Below are 22195 nucleotides of genomic sequence, written 5' to 3'. Positions count from 1 at the left end.
GGGGTGTCTGTAAGATAACAGGAGAGCATGGCACAGATGCAGGCAGGTGGGTAGCTGGAGGGAGGACTGTGTTTGATCTCTTCTGACTGCTTTAGGATGGCAGAGAGAATGCCAAGGGGTCATCTAGGTAGAGAATATGATTTAGCGGGATTCTGTTGGGCACCATGGGCAGTAATGATTTAAAGTGATACCCCCGATTGGTTCAGACGGGAACTGTTTCTCCATTGGCTCATGTGTTACAGACTTGGTCTCCATCCGATGATGTTACTAAGAGGTTAGTAGATCATGAAGCCGTTAACTTCTGTGATGGCGTCATCTACTGATAAGTTCATACTGAATGGACTTTGGGGGATAGGGCCAAGCTGCAGGAGGTGGGTCACTGGAGTTACAGCTCACAGTGTTCAGACCTGAGTTCTCTTTGCTTCCTGCTTACCTGAGATGAAACTAGTCATCGCCTCATGCTCCTGGAACTGCCACCATATGTACCTTAAACCACATGTGCTCAGCCATGGTGACATGATAAGTAGTTAATGTAGAAATGACCTAATATCCCGATGTTGTGATGTCCAAGTCTTCAATTGTGTGTTATCATTGGATGCCTGCATAAGGAAGACATGGTCAGTTGACTCTGTCCACACTCAGTGGACACTACAGAGGGGAGGATGTGTAAGGGACTTGGAGATGATTACAAGTACCTGACGGATGGCTAATAAAGGACGGAGTGAGGGGCTGAGGAAGTGACAATGGAGAGCTAACGGGACCACTGAGGCTGATGTTTTAATGTGGTCAGAGCATTAGAAGAGGGAGTCAGGGAAATAGGAGTTGCTGAGAGTAGGAGCCAGGAAATTCAAGTTTCTAACCAGACTCTTCCAGAGAGTAGAACGTTATCAGTTCTCAGAACCCACGGGTCTGTGCCGTAGGGCGAGTTAACTGCTCTGTGTTTGCGTCTTGGTTTTAAATGGTGACTGTGGTAGATTATATGGTGTAGAGCCATTAAAAGAGTCAACGAGTCTTAATAAAGTCTTCAGTAGTACCTGGCATCTGACTATGATGGGATATGATGGGATAGGAGTAATTAGATTCACCAAGTCCCTTTCTGTTGATATTTCCCAGGGTCTGTGAGTGACCATGATGGGGGCAGTGGTTCTTTATGAGGAGCCAATAGTGATTTGTTGAAACTGACTTCTGCTGAAAAAAATGGGGCTCCCTCCCTCTGTGCAGATAGTTCCAATGACAGGCTGTTGTTTTTGTCCACACTGAGAGGTTGCTCCAGTATAGAACTCAGGTTTTATTCATACCAAGGAGGAAATTAAAGCCATAACCTCTTAATGTTGATTAGAGTCCTTCAGTTCTGTACCCAGGGGTAATGAGCAAAGTACAAATAGCTGTTGTCTCAGACCCAGGCTTCGTGGAGTGCAAGTGTGAATTATGTTGAGTCCTTAATTCCCCAGAATGACCTGTTCTTTTTTCCCTTCCCTCCCCTTTCCTCCCCTCCCCTCCCCTCCCTTCCTTTTTGAGATCTGTGACACAGACTCTTTTTGACTTCTTAAACAAAGAAATTTTCATTATTTTAACATGCATATGGCAATACTTTCATGCAGAAAGCAAGATTAAACCCTCTCTCCTCCCCATGGCATAGGCCTGTAATCCTAGCCACTTGGAAGGCTGAGGCAGAAGAACCATTCAATATATATTTTGAAGGCTGGTGTCTTAGGGTTTTATTGCTGCTATGAAACACCATGACAAAAAACAAGTTGGGGAGGAAGGTGTTTATTTGGTTTACATCTCCAGATCACAATTCATCGTTGGAGGAAGTCTGGACAGGAACTAAAGCAGGGCAGGAACCTGGAGGCAGGAGCTAATGCAGAGGCTGTGGAGGATGCTGCTTACTGGCTTGCTCCTCATGGCTTGATCAGCCTGCTTATTATAGAACCCAGGATCACCAGTCCACGGATGGCCCCACCTACAGTGGGCTGGATGCTGCCCCCTCTCCCCACATTGATCACTAATTGAGAAAATGCCTTACAGCTGGATCTCATGGAGGCATTTACTCAAGGGAGGCTCCTTCCTCTCTGATGACTGTAGCTTGTGTCACATTGATGCCCAAAGCCAGCCAGTACAGTTGGGATATCGATTATTGAACAGTATGAGAATTTAAAATTTTAATCCTGAGACTTTTGCCTGGAAAATTGATGACTTGTGATATCATTAGCTAAGGTGCATAAAAGAAACCCATGGCGTTCAGCCAAGACGGTGAGAGACAAGGAAGGCTCTGTCAATTTCTCCTAGTTACACCAGTGCTGTTATTAAGATTGACAGGCCAGGGTGGAAGGATACCTGGCTGCTTGCCTCGTGTCCTGGAGAAAGAGTGAGAGCAGTAGGACAGTGGTCATGCTGAGGAACTGGGTGTTTGGGGTTTATGGTAATAAGCAGGATTCATGAACTGGGAATGAGACAGTGTCTTAGTTAAGGTTCTACTGCTGTGAACAGATACCATGACCAAGGCAACTCTGTAAGGACAACATTTAATTGGGGCTGGTTTACAGAGGTTCAGTCCATTATCATCAAGGCAAAAGCATGGCAGCATCTAAGCAGGCAGAGTGCAGAACTGAGAGTTCTACATCTTCATCTGAAGGTTGTTAGCTGAACACTGGCTTCCAGGCAGATAGGGTGAGGGTCTTGAGCTCATGCCCACAGTGACACACCTACTCCAACAAGGCCACACCCATTCTAACAAGGCCACACCTCCAAATAGTGCCACTCCCTGGGCCAAGCATATTCAAACCATGACAGACAGAAAGGTATGTTTTGATTTATTGCTATCTTTGTATAGAATAGGATCCAGTCCAGTTTCTCTCTCTCTCTCTCTCTCTCTCTCTCTCTCTCTCTCTCTCACACACACACACACACACACACACACACACACACACACACACACACACACAAGAGAGGGTTTAAAATAGAAGGGAACTAGGAGGAAAAGTGACACTGGACTGAGATGCTCACAGTGAATATAGGCTGTTTCTCCTTGGAACCATGTGGCTAGGCAAGATGGCAGTGCACCCTAGCCCAGTCCAGAAATGCCACACCCTGGTGGTCAGCGTCACATAGTGCAATCCTGGAATCTTTGCGTATCTGTTTACTCCCACACTGTGTGGGTGAAAGGACTAGTGTAAGCCCCACTTTTTTTTCTTTCTAAAAATTATCTATCAGCCTGAATTTTGTTACTATGACAGTACTTGTGTCGAGACTGGTACATTACCAAGTAGATTCAGTGTTATGTGTGATCCAAGGGCTAGATGTCCAAGACGAGGCAGACGCACTAGGCCTTGTGCTGTGTCATAACGGGTGAACAAGAGGAAGAGGCAAAGCCGGAAGAGAAGCCTTGCTTCGTAACAACCCTGCTCCCATTCATAATCCTTCCCCAGGAAAGCAGCATCAGTTCACTCAGGAGGGCGGCACCTCATGAACTAATCATCTCTCCAAGGTCACACTCTCTTGGTTACACTGGGGACCAATTTCATCAAGAGTGTTGGGAGAGGACAAATGGTGTCCTAACCACAGCACCGTGCTCGTGAATACTGATGCCATAGCTACCGGGCAGCACCAAATGTAATACGCTGGCTGCTCCCTTGCAAAGGAATATATCGTCACCCAAAAGCAGGTTCACTCGCCTTAACCACAGTTGGGGAGGGTTAGGGAGGTGGTTCAGTTGGTGAAGTGCCCTGACTTGGGTTCCCCAGCACTTACATAAGTGCTGGGCAGGGTGAGGCTTGCCTATAACCCCAAGGGGTGTGGTGCGGTTAGGCAGATCCCTGGAGTTCATTGGCTGACTAACCTAGCCAAGTTAGCGACCTGCAGGCTCAGTGAAAGACTCTGTCTCAAAAAAAAAAAAAAAAAGAAGGTGGAACAGAAAATTAGGAGGAGTTGGGAAGGTCTATGACAAATACATAGTATGCATGTATTAAATTCTCAATTAATAAAAATATACAAAATAGTAAGAACGAGGAGAAGAAACTGAGGACATCTGATACAGACCTCTAGCCTCCACATTCTTCTGCATAAACACACAGGTACACCACATCCACACAGACACACATGTATTTTATAACACACACGGGCATTAGATACAATTGATGTGTATTTTTCTAACAACAACAACAACAGCAACAACAACACCAACTGTAGCATAAACAGATATAGGATGTTGGGGTGATCGACGTGTACTTTATAACAACACACACACAGAGGCATTCCCAACATAAAATATAACGGACATGTATTTTATAGCAATATAAGGTTCTTTATCCCCGTACATAAATCTTGAGGAGTTTTTAATGAACAATTGTTCAGTGTTTTTCTCTTAGTAAAGACTTTTTGCATTTCCCTTGGAGTTTTCTTCGTGTCTAATTTTAATAGCATGTATATACACATTTTAGTGCTTTTCTCGTGCTCTAAATTGTAATTCTGTGTCTGTGTGTCACTAGCTAGGCTTTAAGTACCTTGAGGTTAGAGGCAGGCCCATCTTACTACCCAGAACGGTGCCTGGTGTGACGTATAAGGGATGTGAATAGACAGTGTTCTGTGCATGTTAAGCAGTGTAAAGCCTACCCTGAAACCTTAAGATTGGCACCGTGTGTTCAGTAGCAAGTGTCTGCACCCTTTTTCCTCCTGGGGTTGAGCAGCAGCCTGGTATGTTCAATGTGACCAGACACGTGCTGCGTTTGATGGCTTGTTGATAACTCGTGGTGACAAGTGCCATCGGACGGTGGCTGCTGTTGTTCCAAGGTCGTATCTTTCCCTTGGTTGAACATAAGTGGATTTTGCATCTGAGGATGTTGGCTTGTGAAGCCTGGTAGATTGTGTTTATTATTTACGTTCCGGAGCATTTATCATTGTCTGACCTCCGTCACCTCTGCCTTCCATTTTGATAAAATGAGATTTGTGCCTGGCAAGCCCTGGATGGATGCTTAAGGATCTGACGTGCAGGGAGTTGATTGAATGGCCTTTGATTGAGTCTTGCTTTTCTTCGCTTTGTGCAGAATTGTAATTTTTTATCTCAGCTCCAGGGCTTTATTGTGCTTTTTTACATAAAAATTTAATCATTCTCATGGACAGAGGTTAAACTGTCTAGGTTATCATTACTGGGCTTTGTTTGATACACCAAGGGTTCTTTCCTATCCTGTTGAGATAAAAACTTCCTTTCTGGTTTCTTCTCATGGCCTTTTCAGTGTTAAAAAACAAACAGTTTTCTGAAGTCAGAAATCCAGAAAATAACAGTGTACACACGCATTGAGCATCATGGTGCACCATTGATAGATGAACTTTTATGTTCTTGCCTACCAGCCAAAAATAAGCATTAGAAAGCAGTTCATTACCCAAAATGCCTTGAACTGAAGAGCACATAAAATTTGATACTTTGGAATTATTTTGGAAGATGAAGTTTAGAAGTGTTGCTCTTACTGGGTCCCTCCTGGTGTCAGTCTCCCTTCCCATTCCCCTATTCCTCCTTTGGTGCTGTCTGTGTCCTCTCTGTCTCTCTGTCTCTCTCTGTCTCTGTCTCTCTCTCTGTCTCTGTCTCTCTCTGTCTCTGTCTCTCTCTGTCTCTGTCTCTGTCTCTCTCTGTCTCTCTCTGTCTCTGTCTCTCTCTGTCTCTCTCTCTGTCTCTCTCTCTCTGTCTCTGTCTCTCTCTGTCTCTCTCTCTCTGTCTCTGTCTCTCTCTCTCTCTGTCTCTCCCCCCCCCCTGTGTGTGTGAGATACAAGGCCTAAAATTAAAATCCAGTATTTGGAGTGCTTTACCTCTGGCAAAGATGAGAACCTCTAAGGGCCTATCTGCCTCCAATTCTTGCTCTCATGGGCTTTTATGAATGGGTCACCAGCCGTCAATGACACCTTGAGCCCATCTTGGTGGCATCTAAGAGAAGAGACACGCTGAGCTGCAGAACTATGAGATAATAATACTTTGTTGTTATTTTATTTGTTTTTGTTTTTCTTTTCTTTTTTTCGGAGCTGGGGACCGAACCCAGGGCCTTGCGTTTGCTAGGCAAGCGCTCTACCACTGAGCTAAATCCCCAACCCCTTGTTGTTATTTTAAATATCACCTCCCCCCCCCCCAATCTGTTATGTAGCCATAGAAGTCTAAGCGACTGCTGTGTTTCTTTAGCTTTCCCTCCGGAAAAAAATAGGCATACTTAAATTTTTAAAAATTATTTATTAATCGCCCCCACATATGTGTGTACTTGTTTGTTTTTTGTTTTCTTTTCTTTTCTTTGGAGCTGGGGACCGAACCCAGGGCCTTGTGCTTGCTAGGCAAGTGCTCTACCGCTGAGCTAAATCCCCAACCCCATGTGTGCACTTGTAAGATGAGTATGATATGTGCGTGTGAGGATGGTCATGTGCCATGTTCCATGCATCAAACTCAGGCTTGACAGCGATCGCTGTTACCCTTGGGCCACCTCAGCCTCAAACCTTTCTACTTAACACCAAAGGAAAGAAATAGTCCAGCTCCTGTGCTTTCGTCTCATGGGAAGGATCCTTAGTTTTTTATACAAAGGAGAATGAGTCTGTTTTGTGTCCTAGCACAGTAACAGTGGGTTGATTTTGCTGTACACCATGCGCCCGAATTTCCCAGTGAACCAGAGTTTTAGCACCAAGACAGCCTCTTCTATCATAGTGGGCTCCCGGGAACCCCCCCTGCTTCAAATAACTCTTCTGCTTTAAAGGTGACTCTAGGCCTGGCTGCGTGTGTGCAAGGCCGGACAGCAAACTCTGTTTTAAGTCAGTGCATTTGTGTCTGTTGGTTACTTTGTAACGTCTTAGGAATGTAACATCTCACTGCCGTGAGAGACAGTGGCAAATGATGCAGATGAATTGAGGCTGGTGCTGCAGAGACGGGACTAACTGGGGCACTAGGTATGAAAGCTTATCATATATAATGTGAAGTGGAAGGTAAGGGGATTGCATAACATCAGAACCACCTTATATAACAGTTCACCCAAGGCAGGGGGAGGAAACACTGGTAGATAGGTTCTCCAGGACTTTTCTTGCAGCCCCTGAATCTTTCAGGGGTGTCAGGGTGGAACTGAGTGATCTCATGAGGATAAGGGCAGGAGTGCTAGGAGTTTGGAGGCCATAGTTGTAAAGTGCCAGCTCCTCCCTCCTTGCTGTTAAGAATGGTGCCTTATTTAGACAGACAAAGATGGCACGCGTGCGTGCGTGCGTGCGTGCGTGTGTGTGTGTGCATGTGTTCGGTCCTCCATATTTGTCTAGGATAAATAAACGATGGAAAGGCTTCAACTTTTTACCCCATGGGCCCTTCAGTGCCTTCTGTGGAACCTTTCTACCTTCTTTGGGCTTCTGTGGCTTCTCCTTTCTACTCTTGCAGATGGAGAGCTGAGGCTGGAGGCTGGCTTCTTTTGGTGATCTTTGTTTCACAGAAAAAAAAAAAAGGAAGACCTTCTGCAGAGCCAAGAATTTTCCTATTCCTGTCTGCAATCCTATTCCTTAAAGATTGATTTGAATTAATAAGCTGATACCTTAGATGGGCTAAGGCCGGTTCCCAGGAGTGAGCGGCACACCTTAATAGCAATCGAGTGTTGCATGGATGAGGGTGAGCCAGCAGATAAAGGCTTTATGTGAGTTGCTCTGTTTACTCCGCATAGAAACGCGGTGGGGAGGGATATCCAGGGTTTTCCAGTTCTTTGTCTCCTATTACATGATGATGGCCGGGAGATCGAGGAAGAAATCCCTGTGGATCTTTTGCTCCAGGGTTCAGGTCCTCAGCTGAGCTGAGCTCCTCTCATGGATCCTGAATGATGATTTGAGTTGAATTGATTTTCTTCTTCCTGATCCCCAGTAGCAACTGTTCCAGGGCAGGGAGCAGCTAATGAAGAGGTAGCCACTGCCTTCCAAGTAACCCAGCTCATTCATACGTGTCTGGCTGTTACCCACCCGACAGCGAGTGCAGGCCGGCTGAGAAGCGTTTGCTGCCCTGGCTCTCCGGGCACCAGCAGCGAGTGCTTTTCTCTTTCCTCAGCGTTCTGGCTGCAGAGCACTCCTTGGTGTGTTTGCGGCCGTGACGTGTTGCATGGTTAAGTGTTTACGTGTCAACAACTATTTAAATGCCATTGGAGTAATGCTTGAGACAAGCCTTATGCGAAGGCTGGCGACACGTGTCTAACTGTTATGACTCCCCTTTCTGTCTCACAGTATTGGCTGGATCCCGCAAAAACTCTTGCAGAACACAAGGAACTAATCAACAGTAGGTATTTGATTCTAATTTTTCGAGAGGGTGGTATGGGCAGAGTGAACTGTGTGTGATTAGTTTAGCGCTGGTGAGGGAACAGCGGGACCAGAGAGCAGCACTGAGCTGTGTGCTGTGAGGCTCTCTGCAGACTGGGGGGTGGGGGTGGGCTTAATTTAATCATAAGCTCGGCCGATCTCATGACTGTATGAAGAAGTCCTAGGGATGCACACTCTTCGTTTTTATCTGTGACTTTCCTCTATGTTTGTCTTTGAAACCTTAAAAAGGTGAAAGGCAGAGAGGAAAGCATTTGGTTATGGAGTGTTTCGTTATCCAGGGGACACCCTGTGACTTGTAAAGTTTCTGTGACTTCGGACAGAGATCGTTCCTTGTCAGGAGTTCTCTTTTGGAATGGTCAATATGAATTAATTGGAAGATTTGTTGTAATTAAGTAGTATTCTTTAATCTTTTTTAAAAGATTTATTTTTATTGTATATGAGCACACTGCAGCTGTCTTCAGACACACCAGATCCCATTACAGATGGTTGCGAGCCACCATGTGGTCACTGGGATTTGAACTCAGGACCTCTGGAAGAGCAGTTGGTGCTCTAACCACTGAGCCATCATCTCTCCAGCCCCATATTCTTTAATCTTAATATCCATACCCAAGGTTTTTTCATAAACACATGCGCAAATTTAAGTATGCAAAAGAATAACCCTTTAACAAATTTTTGTGGTAAAATTAGGGAAGTTAAACATTTGAAACATCTTGTGTGTAATTCCGTGACATTTCATAATTCACATTGTTGTGACTCTTGTCATCCACATCATTTTCATTATCCCAGACTGAGCTCTGAGGCTAACTGAGCATTGTATTTAAATTGTGACTGACTGCCAGTCAGAACTAGTGGGCCCCTCTGCCTTTATGATCCGTCTCTCCTATGCCTGTGGGCCCTTTCTCTGTAGTGATGTCAGTTGTGTGAGCTTCCGCGGATCCCAGCACAGGAATCAACTACGCCTCAGAAAGGAACTAAAGGAACTAGAAACCCAAACTGCAGGACCCTCAGGAGCATGTGCAGATTCTCTGAACATCAGCGTCATTGTCACCTTTCTCACCTCCTACCTGTCTGATGGAAATCCACAACATTTACAAAGTATAGCCTGGCCCATCTGAACCAATTAAAAACAATAACCCCCAGAAGCTCAGAACAATTTCAGGAATAATTATTTTAAAAGTAACTTGTGGGTTTCTCATATAAGGAAAAACTGAGGTAATAAAAAATGTAAACGGGCTGGAGAGATGGCTCAGAGGTTAAGAGCACTGACTGCTCTTCCTGAGGTCCTGAGTTCAATCCCAGCAACCACATGGTGGCTCACAACCATCTGTAATGGGATCCGATGCCCTCTTCTGGTGTGTCTGAAGACAGCAACAGTGTACTCACATACATGAAACAAATAAATAAATCTTTAAAAAACAAACAAAAAAAATGTAAACTTCTTAATGGGATACAGTGTCTCATGCCCATAATCCTAGTACTGTAGAGGCTGAGGCATGGGGGTTGCCACCAGTGGAGCCAGCTTGGGCTACATAGTAAGTTCTTGTTTCAACAGGAAGCAGACAGACACAGGGGCTAGTGAGATGTCCCAGTGCTACTCTGCCAGAGGACCTAAGTTTGATTCCCAGTACCTACATGACAGCTCATATCCTGTACGACCCCAGCCCCAGAGGATCCATTCTTGTCTTCTAGGGCTGTAGATTTCCCTACCAAGTGCTCCAGATGAGTTTGCTCCAAAGGTCAGTCTTTCTAGACAGAGCACACACGGTACCACATACCAGGCATGGGTAGGCTTGCTGCTCATCCTTGTGGTTTCAGGCAAGCTGCTTTGCTTGTTTGTGGCTGAGAATGAAATATTCATGAACTTTGGTTGTTGTTTGAGACAGGCTCTCACTGTATATCCCTGACTGGCTTGGAACTCACTATGGACCAGGCTGGTCTTGAACTCACAGAGATCCACCCATCTCTACCTCGTGAGTGCTGATATTAAAGACCTGGACCGACACTGGTCAATACGAACTGACACAAGCCCCTCCCCACGTCAGTGGAAAAGGCCAAAGTCCTCAAAGAAAATTAACTCAAGCCGAGTGTTTTTCACTGTGCATTTTTCAAGTTTCTGCTTAGCTGCTCGTGACTAGACACAGATGAGACGTCTGTGCTGGGTAGGGTCATCTGTCACGTTCCACTGAATGAAAGTAGCTTTGGAGTCTATAGAATGTCTCTTCCCTTTATCCACCTCTCAGTGGCATGCGAGCCTCCCTGCCCCCCTGGGCGCCAGAGACCAGCCGCCTGGCCTGAGGGCACAGGCTCACCCATCTGCTCAGCTTGACTGAAGCAGACCATCAGCCATCCCTGGGCTTCCTGGCTCTTCTAAATATTTAATACTCATCTCCCTCATGTCTGTGTTCAGGGGGAGTAGCGTGTTTGTCAGAAGTACAAGCGGGGATTGAATACACATAAAACCCAGATATATGGAGTTGCGATAGGAAATTAGACTAAAAGTCTTACAATGTAACCTTTGTAAGAAAGCATTAAGTGTAAGGAGTAGCTCATGAAGGAAGGCAGAGCTGGGGGTGGGGGATGGGCCTGCTCTTGATGCCCTGGGTGTTCAGTTAATACAGCTTTGGAAGAGAGTACAAAACATGTGTGACTATGTGATAATAGCTAATAATGTGGTTTGGATATTATAAATTAGCTTTATTTTTATGGCTTGTTCTCCCACCCCCCAGCTTGTAAGTTATGACTTTCATTTATTTAACTAAAAATGAAAGAAGACTAGAGTTTCTTTGTATCTGTTGTATGCTTTCACTAGGCTCCTGGCCCCATGCTTTCTGGGTAGGGGGCGGAGCCCTTGTTGAATCAGTCAGTTGCAACACTGACTGACAATTAATTGGAACGCCAAATAAAAAGTTCCTTTTGAAACAGAGGAGGGGTCTGGCAGTTGGGCCGTGGAGGCAGGAGGATCAGGACTTTACATCAGCCTCAGCTGTACTGGAGATTTGAGGCCAGTGTGAGCTGCATGAGACCCTGTCTTAAAACAAAACCGATGCATATTAGAGCTATTAGTAATTACTGCCAGCTTGGAAACCAGTGCAGACCACATCCATTCACTCAGCGATGAAAACTACTTCTAGGAACAGCGTACTATAATAACAGTACCCCAGGGACCCTCCTTATAAATAAAGCACACTGTGTTTATTTGATCTTTACCAATTGAAGGTGCAATTCCAGGCTTTGGTTTTGAATGTTGAATTTTGTTGTTTGCTGTGTGTGGTAAATAAATGAAAAGAAATATCTTTTTGCATAGGAGAGACTATGTTCTTTGAGAACAGTTTGAGGGGCTAGAGAGATGACTCAGTGGTTAATAGTCCTGGCTGCTCTTAAAGAGGTCCTGGGTTTGGTTCCTGGTTCCCAGATGCAGTTCCCAACAACCTATACATTGAGTTGCAGGGATCTGACTCCTTCTTCTGACCTCTGAGGTAACAGACACACATATAAGCAGGCAAACATTCACGCACGAAAATGGAATAAATGAATCAAATGAATCTTAACAAAAATTAAAAATAGTTTAAGAGTGTACCACATATTGTGCTGTCTCATAGCCTCTCTGGTAATTATTTGGTTTAAGAAATACACATGATTGAGAAAGTTCTAGCTAATTGATTTACAGAATTTTGCTTCTTCCTCTTACCCACTGTTGCCACGGTTTAAATTCTCTCGTGTGTTTTTCCTGACACAAACAACATAGATTAACTTTTTTCCCCTATGAGGTGTCAGGTTTTGTGCTCAGGACTGTAGACTGGCCGCCCTCTCCACACCAGTATGTACAAATCTCTATCTGTTTTGGTGTCCTGGGGCTGGTCCACTGTCCCTCGCCTGTGGCTGACTGACATGGTCCCCTCTGCAGCTCTGCACTTAGAAAAAGAATTTTTATATACAGTTGAAGTGATGAGCGGATGGTTTTTAAAAAAAATTATTTGTCAACATGCTTTTTTGATTATGAAAACAATCTTTCCCTCCTCCCACCTTCCTTCCTTCATGAGTAACTCAAAATAGAAACTGATAAAAATCGTATATAGACTGTCCAATCAGCTTTAAGAACCAGTAACATTGTAGTATGTTTGTAAGTGTTTTCCGTGTTTGTGTGTGAACATGCACTTGCTTTCGGTAGTCTTGACCTTAACTTTTCCATCTTGTATTCTTGTATCTTTAGAAATATTTTGGAAACCTACTTGTGTATGTATGTGTGTCTGCATGTATCCATTGTGTGTATGGGTAGGTGTGTGTGCCTACATGCACACACTAGAAAGGGGTACTTTATTCCCTCAAGACAGGGTCCTTTATGGCACCTGACTGGCAGTCAGAAAGCCCCCCAAAAACTCCCATCTCAGCCCCACACAGTGCTGAGGCCGCAGACACAATTGAACTATATCCAGCTTTTTGCACTGATGTTGGGGTTTGAACTCAGATCCTCTTGTTTATATAGCGAGCACTTTTACCCACTGAGCCATTTCCCTAGCCCCGAATTTTGTTCCCCTCCACCAAGTAAAGAACCTTCCATTTTAGCAATTTAAATTTAAAATCATCAATAGGTTTTAGAAAATGTGTATAAGTTAGGCATGGCGGTACATTAGGGTAGTTTAATTCCAACAGTGGGGACACGGGGGTAGGTGGATCTCTGTGAATTCAAGGCCAGCCTGGTCTGCATAGCAGGTCTCAGTCAGGCCAGCCAGAACTACATAGAGATGCTGACTCATACACGCGTCACACGTGCGCATGAACACGCATACACGCATACACACACACACACACTCACACACACACTCACAGTGTCAGTGGATACATAGTATACCTAGAGGTAAGTTGTAATATTAATATTATTTAATATGAGAGCGTAAAGCTTAGAATATAATTTGTATGTAAGTGAACTGTCAACTGCTTGAAATAGATGGTTTTCATATTTAATGCATTCTCCATATGTGAATATAATTATTTGTTCCTTATTACAGTGCAACGTTGGTTATAATATGAAGTGTAACTAGCTTTCACTGTTTTTTTTTAAGCTGGACCTCCGTATACTTTGTATTTTGGTATTAAATTCTATGCTGAAGATCCATGTAAGCTCAAAGAAGAGATAACCAGGTATGGCATTGACTTTATCTTTGAATAATGTGCTGTGTGAAAGGCTGGATTAAGAGCCGATTAAAAGTTGGGCTGAAACACTTGCCTGTGAATCGAGCCCCGTGTTGCGATGCGTGTGCCGTGAGGATTAAGTTGTAGCCTTGCTGGGGAAATGACAGGACCCGGGTGCCCTGCTGATAGATTTTGCATCTCTGGGATGGGATAGTCTTTGTCATGGTTCAGTCTTCAGCTTTTGTGTTTTTGTAAGAGCACCCACTTGAACTGCAAACGGAGGGCATTTTGATGCTACTTTTGTGTTAATAAATATATACTAAGAAAGCCAGTTATTTTTCTTTAATTAGTTGTAAATGAAATATTGGCTGTTTAAATATTTCATTTATCTCTGCAGGAAATGAAAAGATAAGTCACTTTTAATATTAACAGAGGAAATAAAAGATCAGCATTATAATGTATTATTTTGTCTTTCTTACCAAAAAAATATTTCAGTAAAGACAGATTTTCTCGTTGGTATTGGTTAGATAGATCACCAAAATACTCCACAGCCTCTGTAGAGAAGGCCATGGCCTTCCTGATGAACTTCCTTGGCTGATGAACTGGCTGTGAAAGCAAAAGCGTTTGTCATAACTCATTCAGTTAATTTTCCAGGGAACTTTTATTATGGACTGAAATAAAGCTTCATACATTGTGGGGAAAGCTAAAATTCAGATCAACAAAGACAATCTGTGTGGGTTTTATTTTACCCCTTTCTAGTCCATCCTTTTATATGTGCATCTGCATGTGTGTGGGGCTGTGCACACGCAGAGGTTAGAGGTCAGAGGTCAGGTAGGTATCTTTTGCAATCGTTCTTCCTTTTTGAGACAAGGTCTTTTATTGAGCCGGAAGCCAGTTTGGCTAGACTGGCTGACTAGCCAACCCCAGGGAAATGTCTGCCTCTGTGACCCAGTGGTGGGCTTGTAGGCATGCACCCTTGTGCCTGGCTCCTGACATGGTGCCAGGGATTCGAACTCATGCCCTCGTGCTTGCTCAGCAGCAGGCACTGTGTGGACCTGGCCGTTTCCCCGCCCCCTTTGCATTCTTGTGCTTTTCTGCTCAGACTTTCATCTTTATTTTGTCCTCATTGGGCTTTCCCGTCCCACTTTGATAAGGGACATTCGGTTTAAAAGCAGCAAAAGTCCATTATTTTGATGGATTCTGCCTCGGTGTCTGTCTCAAAAGACTTTTGTAATCAAGCATTGTGTAAGGTGATGTGTGTTTGATTGCTAAGTACTTAGTCAACGTGAATTCTAAGTAGTCCACCCTCTGTCCTGACGGTACAGTGAAGTTGCACTCAGAGTTAGTTTCCAAAATTGTTTGTGTTAAGGAGGGGGAAAAACAAGTTTATAATCCATTTCTTTACCTGCGTTTAACTCATATTAATGGGGAACAGAAAATTTCCTTCTGAATCAACTGACGCTGATGCCCCGCAGCGTTGCAAGCACAGCCATTTCTCTTTGGGCATCGCACCAGATGCTACAAGAACCAAATGACACGAATAGCTTATAGGTAGTGACTAGAAACAAACTTAAACATAGGTAAGCTAAATGCATGTTTAATAAGCGATCACTAGGTGATAGGCAGAGGACGATGCTGTGGGCTCCCGTGAGTCGCTGCACCGACAGGTCCATGATGCAACAGACTGGTGAACAGATGGCGTAGAATAACGTGTGTGTGTGTGTGTGTGTGTGTGTGTGTGTGTGTGTGTGTGTGTGTGAGTGTGAGTGTGTGTGAGTGTATGTGTGTGAGTGTGTGTGAGTGTGAGTGTGTGTGAGTGTGTGTGAGTGTGTGTGAGTGTGACTGTGTGTGAGTGTGACTGTGTGTGTGAGTGTGTGTGAGAGTGTGTGTGAGTGTGAGTGTGTGTGAGAGTGTGTGACTGTGTGTGTGAGTGTGTGACTGTGTGTGTGAGAGTGTGTGTATGTGTGACTGTGTGTGTGAGTATGTGACTGTGTGTGAGTGTGAGTGTGTGTGTGAGGAGTGTGTGTGAGTGTGTGAGTGTGTGTGAGTGTGTGTGAGTGTGTGAGTGTGTGAGTGTGTGTGTGTGTGTGTGTGTGTGTGGAGTGTGGTGCACAGGTGTGTAGAGGTCAGTCTTCTTTCTTACCGAGGTAGGTTATCTCTTGGTTTGGCTGCTGTGCTGTGCTGTACACTCCTGAATGGACCGGCTCAGGAGCGTCCATTGTGTTTTCCTGTCCCTGGCTCCCATCTTGTGGTAGGAATGCTGGGATTGCAGTTACCTACTCCCACATCATCTGGTTCCGGAGGTGGAACTCAAGTCACCAGGTTTGCTCAGCAAACATTTTTATAGGCTGAGCTATTTCCCAGGTTAAAAGCTAAAACTGAAACTCAAAAGCAAAAACTCCCTTATGTGCAATTAAAGGAAAACCATTTTTGTGGCTAGTATTTCCAAACTAAGTTTCAGTGCTTTCACGTTTAAGTTCAGGTAGGCATCCTAACACTTGAGAAACTGGGGCAGGAGGATTGCTCTCAGTTGAAGACCACAAAACGAGCAAGAAAACAAACACAGATTTCAAGAAGATGCTTATCTTGATTCTGTTCTTTGGGGTGTTGGTCCGGCCTACTCTGTAGTGGTTTTCGCGTTTTTATAATTTTATATGAACTATAAGGTAATGGAAACTTTTGTGTGTATAGTCTTTCATCTGACCGGTTGTGTAATTTTGAGAAAATTGTGTAACTTTTTTTTTAAAGATCCCAGTTTCCTGACTACATAACAGAATCACAGGGTTTCCATGTAAATAGATTTTAAAATATCATAATATTTCATATATCTTGCTTGGACCTTGCTGTTCAACTAGTTCTGTTCTGGTAAGTGGGATTTTATATTTGTATAGAAAGGTGACCGGGGGAGTGCAGCCACTTGGCGCACACAAGCACCGACTCGTGTGCACACGCTGTAAATGCTCAGTAGATGGGTAGGGCAGCTGGGGTGGGACAAATGGTAGTTTGTATTTCATTGCTTCAAGAAATAGAAAAAGATCACCGTGGAGCCCTGAGATTGGTCCAGGTCTATCCACTTAATCAGAACTGTCTAGGTGTATGAGTGCCTTTAGCTATGCGTCAACCTATCCCGTCTTCAGAGCATGCGTGTCTGGAGTCGGCGTGTTAAGACTGGGTCTCCTCACTTGCTCTCTGTCATTCAGGAGCCGCGTGGAGCGTCCTGCTCTGTGTGACTGTCTGAAGAGAAGTTCTGGCTTCCATCTCTGGAAGGAAACATTTTTGTATTTCTAACTGTGTAAGGTGTTTTCTTTGAGGTTTTTTAAATGACCTCTTAAGGAGGTCATTTTAGTTCCTAAAGTGTTTCATAGGATTTTAGTATTAAACTCACCCATTTTCATTACCTGGCCCTTGATCTCTAGCAAGAGAGTTGGTCCAAGAATTAAGCGTGTATCTTACCATCTACTGCACATGAGCTTAACCTGAAGGCTAAGGAGGTTTTTTTTTTTTTTTTTGTAGGGTATTTAAAAAATCCTCTTTATTGTAAAGGATGGGAAGTGGGATACATGTGGGACAACAGACCAGGTTAAAACATGCAAAGACCGGGAGAGTTAGGTTAAACAGGACGGCAGACAAGGTTAAACACACAAGGGTCCTGGACGGTGTGGAGAGGACAGTTACAGCCATAATAACAGTTACAGTCAAATATTTGTGATTGAATGTGGCTGTCAGGGATGGTTTTCCTGCATTCCTAGGTCCCTCACATGGCACCTAAGAGCATTGTGTCAGCTCCTACAGCAGCCAGTGAGGAGGTTTTGCCTCAAGCCTGCACCCACACTCCAGCTTGATATCAGTCTTCTGGAAATGGCCAGTGTGGTCTCTACCATTTAGATTTCTTCATAGGGCTTTAGCTGTAAGCATTTGGAGGAGGGGCATTTATCACAGAGGATTTCTACACTTGATTTATTTTTCTTATCTTTGCTTCTCCCTGTGGCATCAGGCATCATCACCTTACAGAGGAAGGGAGATCACAGGGCAGCCTGAAGGATGTGGATATATGAAGGCACATTAGTGGCAGCAACTGGATACAGTGTGCTGGTTTGTGTGGATGCGTGTGTGTGTGTGTGTGTGTGTGTGTGTGTATGTGTGTGTGTGTATGTGTGTGTTGGTGTCTCTTTTTGTGTGCGTGTGTGAGTATGTGTGTTTACGCACATGCATGTGTGGATGCCTGTGTGTATGTGTGTGGATGGGTATGTTAGTGTCTCTTTGTGTGTGTGTGTGTGTGTGTGTGTGTGTGTGTGTGTATACAGGTGTCTTGGTGTCTCTTTGTGTGTATGTGCACGTGTTCACATGTGTGTGTGTGTATTCATGTGTGGATGTATGTGTGTGTATATACAGAAGCATGGGTAAGGATGCATGTGTGGATGCATGTGTGTGTGCATGGATGCATGTGTGGATGCATGTGTGTGTGCATGGATGCATGTTGGATGCATGTGTGTGTGCATGCATGTATAGATGCATGTGTATGTATGTATAGAAGCATGTGTGTGTATGCATGTATGGATGCATGTCTGTGTGTGTTTGTGTGTGTGCGTGTAGGCCAGAGGTCACTGGGTGTCATTCTTCAGGCACTGTCCACCTTGAATCTGGAGATGAGTGTTCTCATTCCATCTATTCCTCGATTCCATCAGTTAGCCTCGGTTTGCCTGGCAACTCCAGAAATTTGTTCCTATCTGCCTCCTGCCAGCTGGGTGTATAAGCGTGCTGCCGTATCTGCGTTTCAGTGCAGGTTCTTGGGATCAGACTCCGGTTCTGCTTATACACTGAGTGAGCGCTTTATCAACAGCGCCATCCTCCAGCCCACGTATAGTCTCCTGACTGGGAGAGTTCTGGGATCCAACTCCTTGGGCTATAGTTCTGTTTCTGCTGCTTAACTGGCAGTGAGATCTTGGGCCAGTTACATCATTTGTGCAATGAAGATAACAGGGCTGGCCTCGATTTTCCTGGGTTATTGTATGTAAAAGCCACAGAAGGCCTTAGTCTTGACAGTGCTGAAAACACTCCTTGGCACCATGACAATAAAGGTAACAGGGAGCGAGCCAAGCCGAAACAATGAGCCGAGTCTTACTGCGTGGGAAGACAGATGGGAAGACACCACAGTGTTGACTCTGGCTGGGACACATGCTTTGGGGCCCTGTAGATGACACATAAAATCCAGGCAGGGTCCTTGTGAGAACAGCATTTGCTGATGTACTGACAGCGTTTATACTGATGATGGCGACTCTACTTTTAACCTTCTCACTGACCCCATGAGTTGGTGCTGTCCTTTCCCAGTCCTGAGAGGTTGCAGCCTTTAGAGAAGCTAATGAACAGTGTATGGCTACAGATGCAGCGCGAGGCAGAACCACTGTGCAGGCCAGAAAGTTTGCCGAGAGACTTCAGTAACCCAGCATGGCCGTGTGACGTGGGTTAGGTTGATTTCATCCCTCTTTGTTTGCAGAAGGCTGGGAGTGACTTTTTTTTTTTAATTGAAGATGCTTGTTTTCTCTTGCTGGTCAGGGCCTGAAGCTTCAAGTCTGAGCAGCACCAGAGAGTGTTAATCTCCTTTCTCCATTTCTCTTTTAGATATCAGTTTTTCTTACAGGTGAAGCAAGATGCCCTTCAGGGCCGTCTGCCTTGTCCTGTCAATATTGCCGCTCAGCTGGGAGCCTATGCCATCCAGGGTATGTTCTGCAGTCCATTTGCCTCAGAAATGCTTGAGGGGAATAGTTGAATTTTTTCATTTGTATGTAAGCTTATATACTTTTTTGCAACTCTTCTTATTAGATACTATTTTGGAAAATAAAATGCAACCAATCAGAATTCAAATCTTGACCTTCAAAATCCCTTCAAAAGATATAAGAATGAAGCTGGCTAACCTTTTTCCTTAAAGGGGTTGGTATGGTTCTAGAAATGGTTCTAGCTTCAGGATTAACCCTGATTCCTAAGTAGAAAGCCACAGCCCCTTTCGATTCTCCCCTCTGCCTGAGTTCTGTGACTCTGTAAGCCCAAGCCCATCCCTGTCCTGTCTCAGAGACTACACCATGGCTGTCAGCATGATGACAGCAAGCCCAGAATGATACTTGCTGAGTCAACATGGCGGCCATGTCAGGTGACTCTGAGTTAGTCAGTCCCTTTGAAAGCTAAACCTGGGCACGTTTCAAATTTGGTGTTGGAAAACTGAGGTAGATAGCTTGGTCTTTGAGACACTAGTAGACTAGACATTAAATAGACTAGATGTCCCCAGCAGAATGTTAACTTGATAAGCTGACTTGGGGCTTCGAAGGTAGATTATTGGAGGAAGAAGTGGTTTGCTTCTCTGTTGAAGGTTGTCAGACAGACCAAGTCTGTCACGTGCAGCATGGTTCCTTTGAGTACCACATTTACTCTCTTGGTTTCATATCCGAGAAGGAACATGGATCATACCAGTGTTGCCAGAATATATAACCTTAAACTCAAAACGCGTGCATTCACTGTATTCGTAAATACTGATAAGAAGAATTGAAATAAAATGATGGCAGACTGTGGGAAAGCAAACGAAACACTCTGTTTTCTAAATCCTGGTTTGTTTATACCACACTCATGTCTGTGGTGAAGAGTTTTCTTTGTCGTGTTTTATTAAAGCCATCGAGTGGTTACCTTAGCTGTGTCGTTTTATTGATAAAAGCATTTGGAGAAAAACGTTTAAGCATGGTAGAAGATTCCTGTTCCTCTACTTTTAGAAGCACTTCCCACAAATACTGTTACCTGTGACAGCGAAGGAAAAAAACTATATGAATAAAAAGTAAAAAGTTATTTTCTTTTCCAGCCGAACTGGGAGACCACGACCCATGTAAGCACACTGCGGGGTACGTGTCGGAGTACCGGTTTGTTCCTGATCAGAAGGAAGAACTGGAAGAATCTATAGAAAGGATTCACAAGACTCTAATGTAGGCTCATTACCTGTCGCGACAGCCCTCATCAGTGACAGCCAAGACAGTTACAAATTTTCCCCGTGATAAACATCCCTGCGCTGTGAGCGCTCGTTTGCTTCTTTTACAACAGTAAATGCTCAGAAAGCCCCAGCTCTCCAGATAGTGTAGAGGAGACCTATTCCTAACCTGGTACTTAATCCGCCACGGCTGCGATCCAGGACTCCTAACCTCTCGTCCCTGTATAATTCCCGTAGAGAAAATTGATTTTGTATGGGTTTGGGCACTGCGAGCTGCGTTCTGTCATTTTTCTCATCACTAGTAACCTGTGAAATCTTATAATGTGTAAATACTACTTCTAAGTATATGAAAATAGCTAAACACGCCTTCGTGTGTTTGAGATTTGCCCAGTAGTGAGTATATACATCTTTAGAATTAGAAACAAAAATCCTATCTAGGCCATGCTATGTGAGCCTGTGCGTGAAGACACTAATGTATAGCTTCTGCAGGTGTTATGCCAACCCCGAGGCACTGTGAGGGTCCACCTGCTCCCCTGAGAAGACTTTCAGTTAATTGCCCAGAGCAGTGACGTTATAATTTCATTATACGTATTTTGGTTAAATCCTCTGTACTGATTAACTTCACTCTTTTGCTTCTTGTGTAACATTCCCCTTCAAATATACTTAGTTACAGATCTATTATAGTTAAGAAAAATGTAGAATTAATCTGCTCAGCAAAAGTGTTTGCTGAGTGGATCTGCCTCAGTGGTTAGCGGCAGAAGTCAGTTGTGGAATAGCAATCGGAGGAGCTGGCTCTCCATCTTGGATTAGCATGCACTAGAATGCTCTCTTGCCGGGAGAGAGAATCCTTCATTTGAAGGTTTTTGCTGAAGTGGATGCTAACAAGAGAGAGCTTGTTACACATTATAAAGGGCAGTGTGTTTGGCACGGACTGTGAATACTAATTCTACTAGGAGTTTGAAAGTCTAACTGCATTTTGAAATTATAGGGTTTCGCTAAAGGCCCTTGTACGTGTTTTATGCACTTGTGTGGCCGGTTGTCTAGGAACGAAGCAGGATCAAAGTTTGGCGGTTTTCTTATGACCGGTTTATGAAGAACGTTCTTCCAGGCTTTCGTCTAAGTGCACAGTGGCGAAAGTGAGGGGACACATCAGAGAGCATGTCTCAATTCCGAGACGGTCTTAGCAGCTTTTATCTTTTGTTAGCCATCACCCCCCACATACCCCTTACACACTCACAGCTCCCCCCACCAGTTCATCCGTGGAGCGTCCTGGCAGATGCTCGCCCTTATTAAGAGCAAATGGTGTTTTCTGGATGTTCTCCAGTGAAGGCCTTAGGAAAATTTCTGTCCTGGTTTATGAAAGCGACAAGCACTGTACAGTTTCTGTACGTTAGCTAATGTGCTTCCAGATGGCACCTGTGCTCACGAGCTGCTGGCGTGACCCCTGCTGGGCAGGGCCCTTCAACTGTGTGCCCGGTGTGGTGCCAGCTCCAGTTGCTCCTGAAGTGTGGCTGCCTCTGCTGCTGCCACCGCTGCTTCTGGTGTGTGGAGACGGCTTGCTCCTTGGGAAGTGACTTTTTTTTTAATTTGAACGTTTATATTCCCAGTAATCTCTTTGGGAGCTTTTTAAACAGAAAAACTTTTAACACATACTGAGAATTTGGGAATAGATGGTAAGGAGCAGAAGTAGGCCTGGTAAATGAAATTAACTTAACCTAAATATTACCTTCCTGTCACCTAGAAGGTCGAGTCCTTCCGAGGCACCGAGCCTTAGCCCTTGCTAAGTTAGTGCAGAATGTT

The 22195-nt window shown here is 44.4% G+C and overlaps 1 protein-coding gene across 14 annotated transcripts in view; it reads left to right on the top strand.

Annotated features, from left to right (window-relative positions):
• Epb41l4a (erythrocyte membrane protein band 4.1 like 4A) overlaps positions 1-22195 on the top strand; it is a 209261-nt gene that overhangs the window by 107994 nt on the left and 79072 nt on the right. For 8 of the 14 annotated variants that reach the window (NM_001437516.1, NM_001437515.1, NM_001107397.3 and 5 more), the window contains 4 exons: positions 8209-8260; positions 13362-13440; positions 19051-19148; positions 20273-20393. In NM_001437516.1, the coding sequence (NP_001424445.1) occupies positions 8209-8260; positions 13362-13440; positions 19051-19148; positions 20273-20393 (350 nt within the window). The remainder of the gene's footprint in view (positions 1-8208; positions 8261-13361; positions 13441-19050; positions 19149-20272; positions 20394-22195) is intronic. The other 6 variants (NM_001437517.1, XM_087592894.1, XM_087592898.1 and 3 more) reach the window with 1 other exon arrangement.

This window comes from Rattus norvegicus, chromosome 18, assembly GCF_021556685.1.
Source record: "Rattus norvegicus strain SHRSP/BbbUtx chromosome 18, alternate assembly SHRSP_T2T, whole genome shotgun sequence".
NCBI lineage: Eukaryota > Metazoa > Chordata > Mammalia > Rodentia > Muridae > Rattus > Rattus norvegicus.
This window is presented reverse-complemented; position numbering and strand designations above follow the sequence as displayed.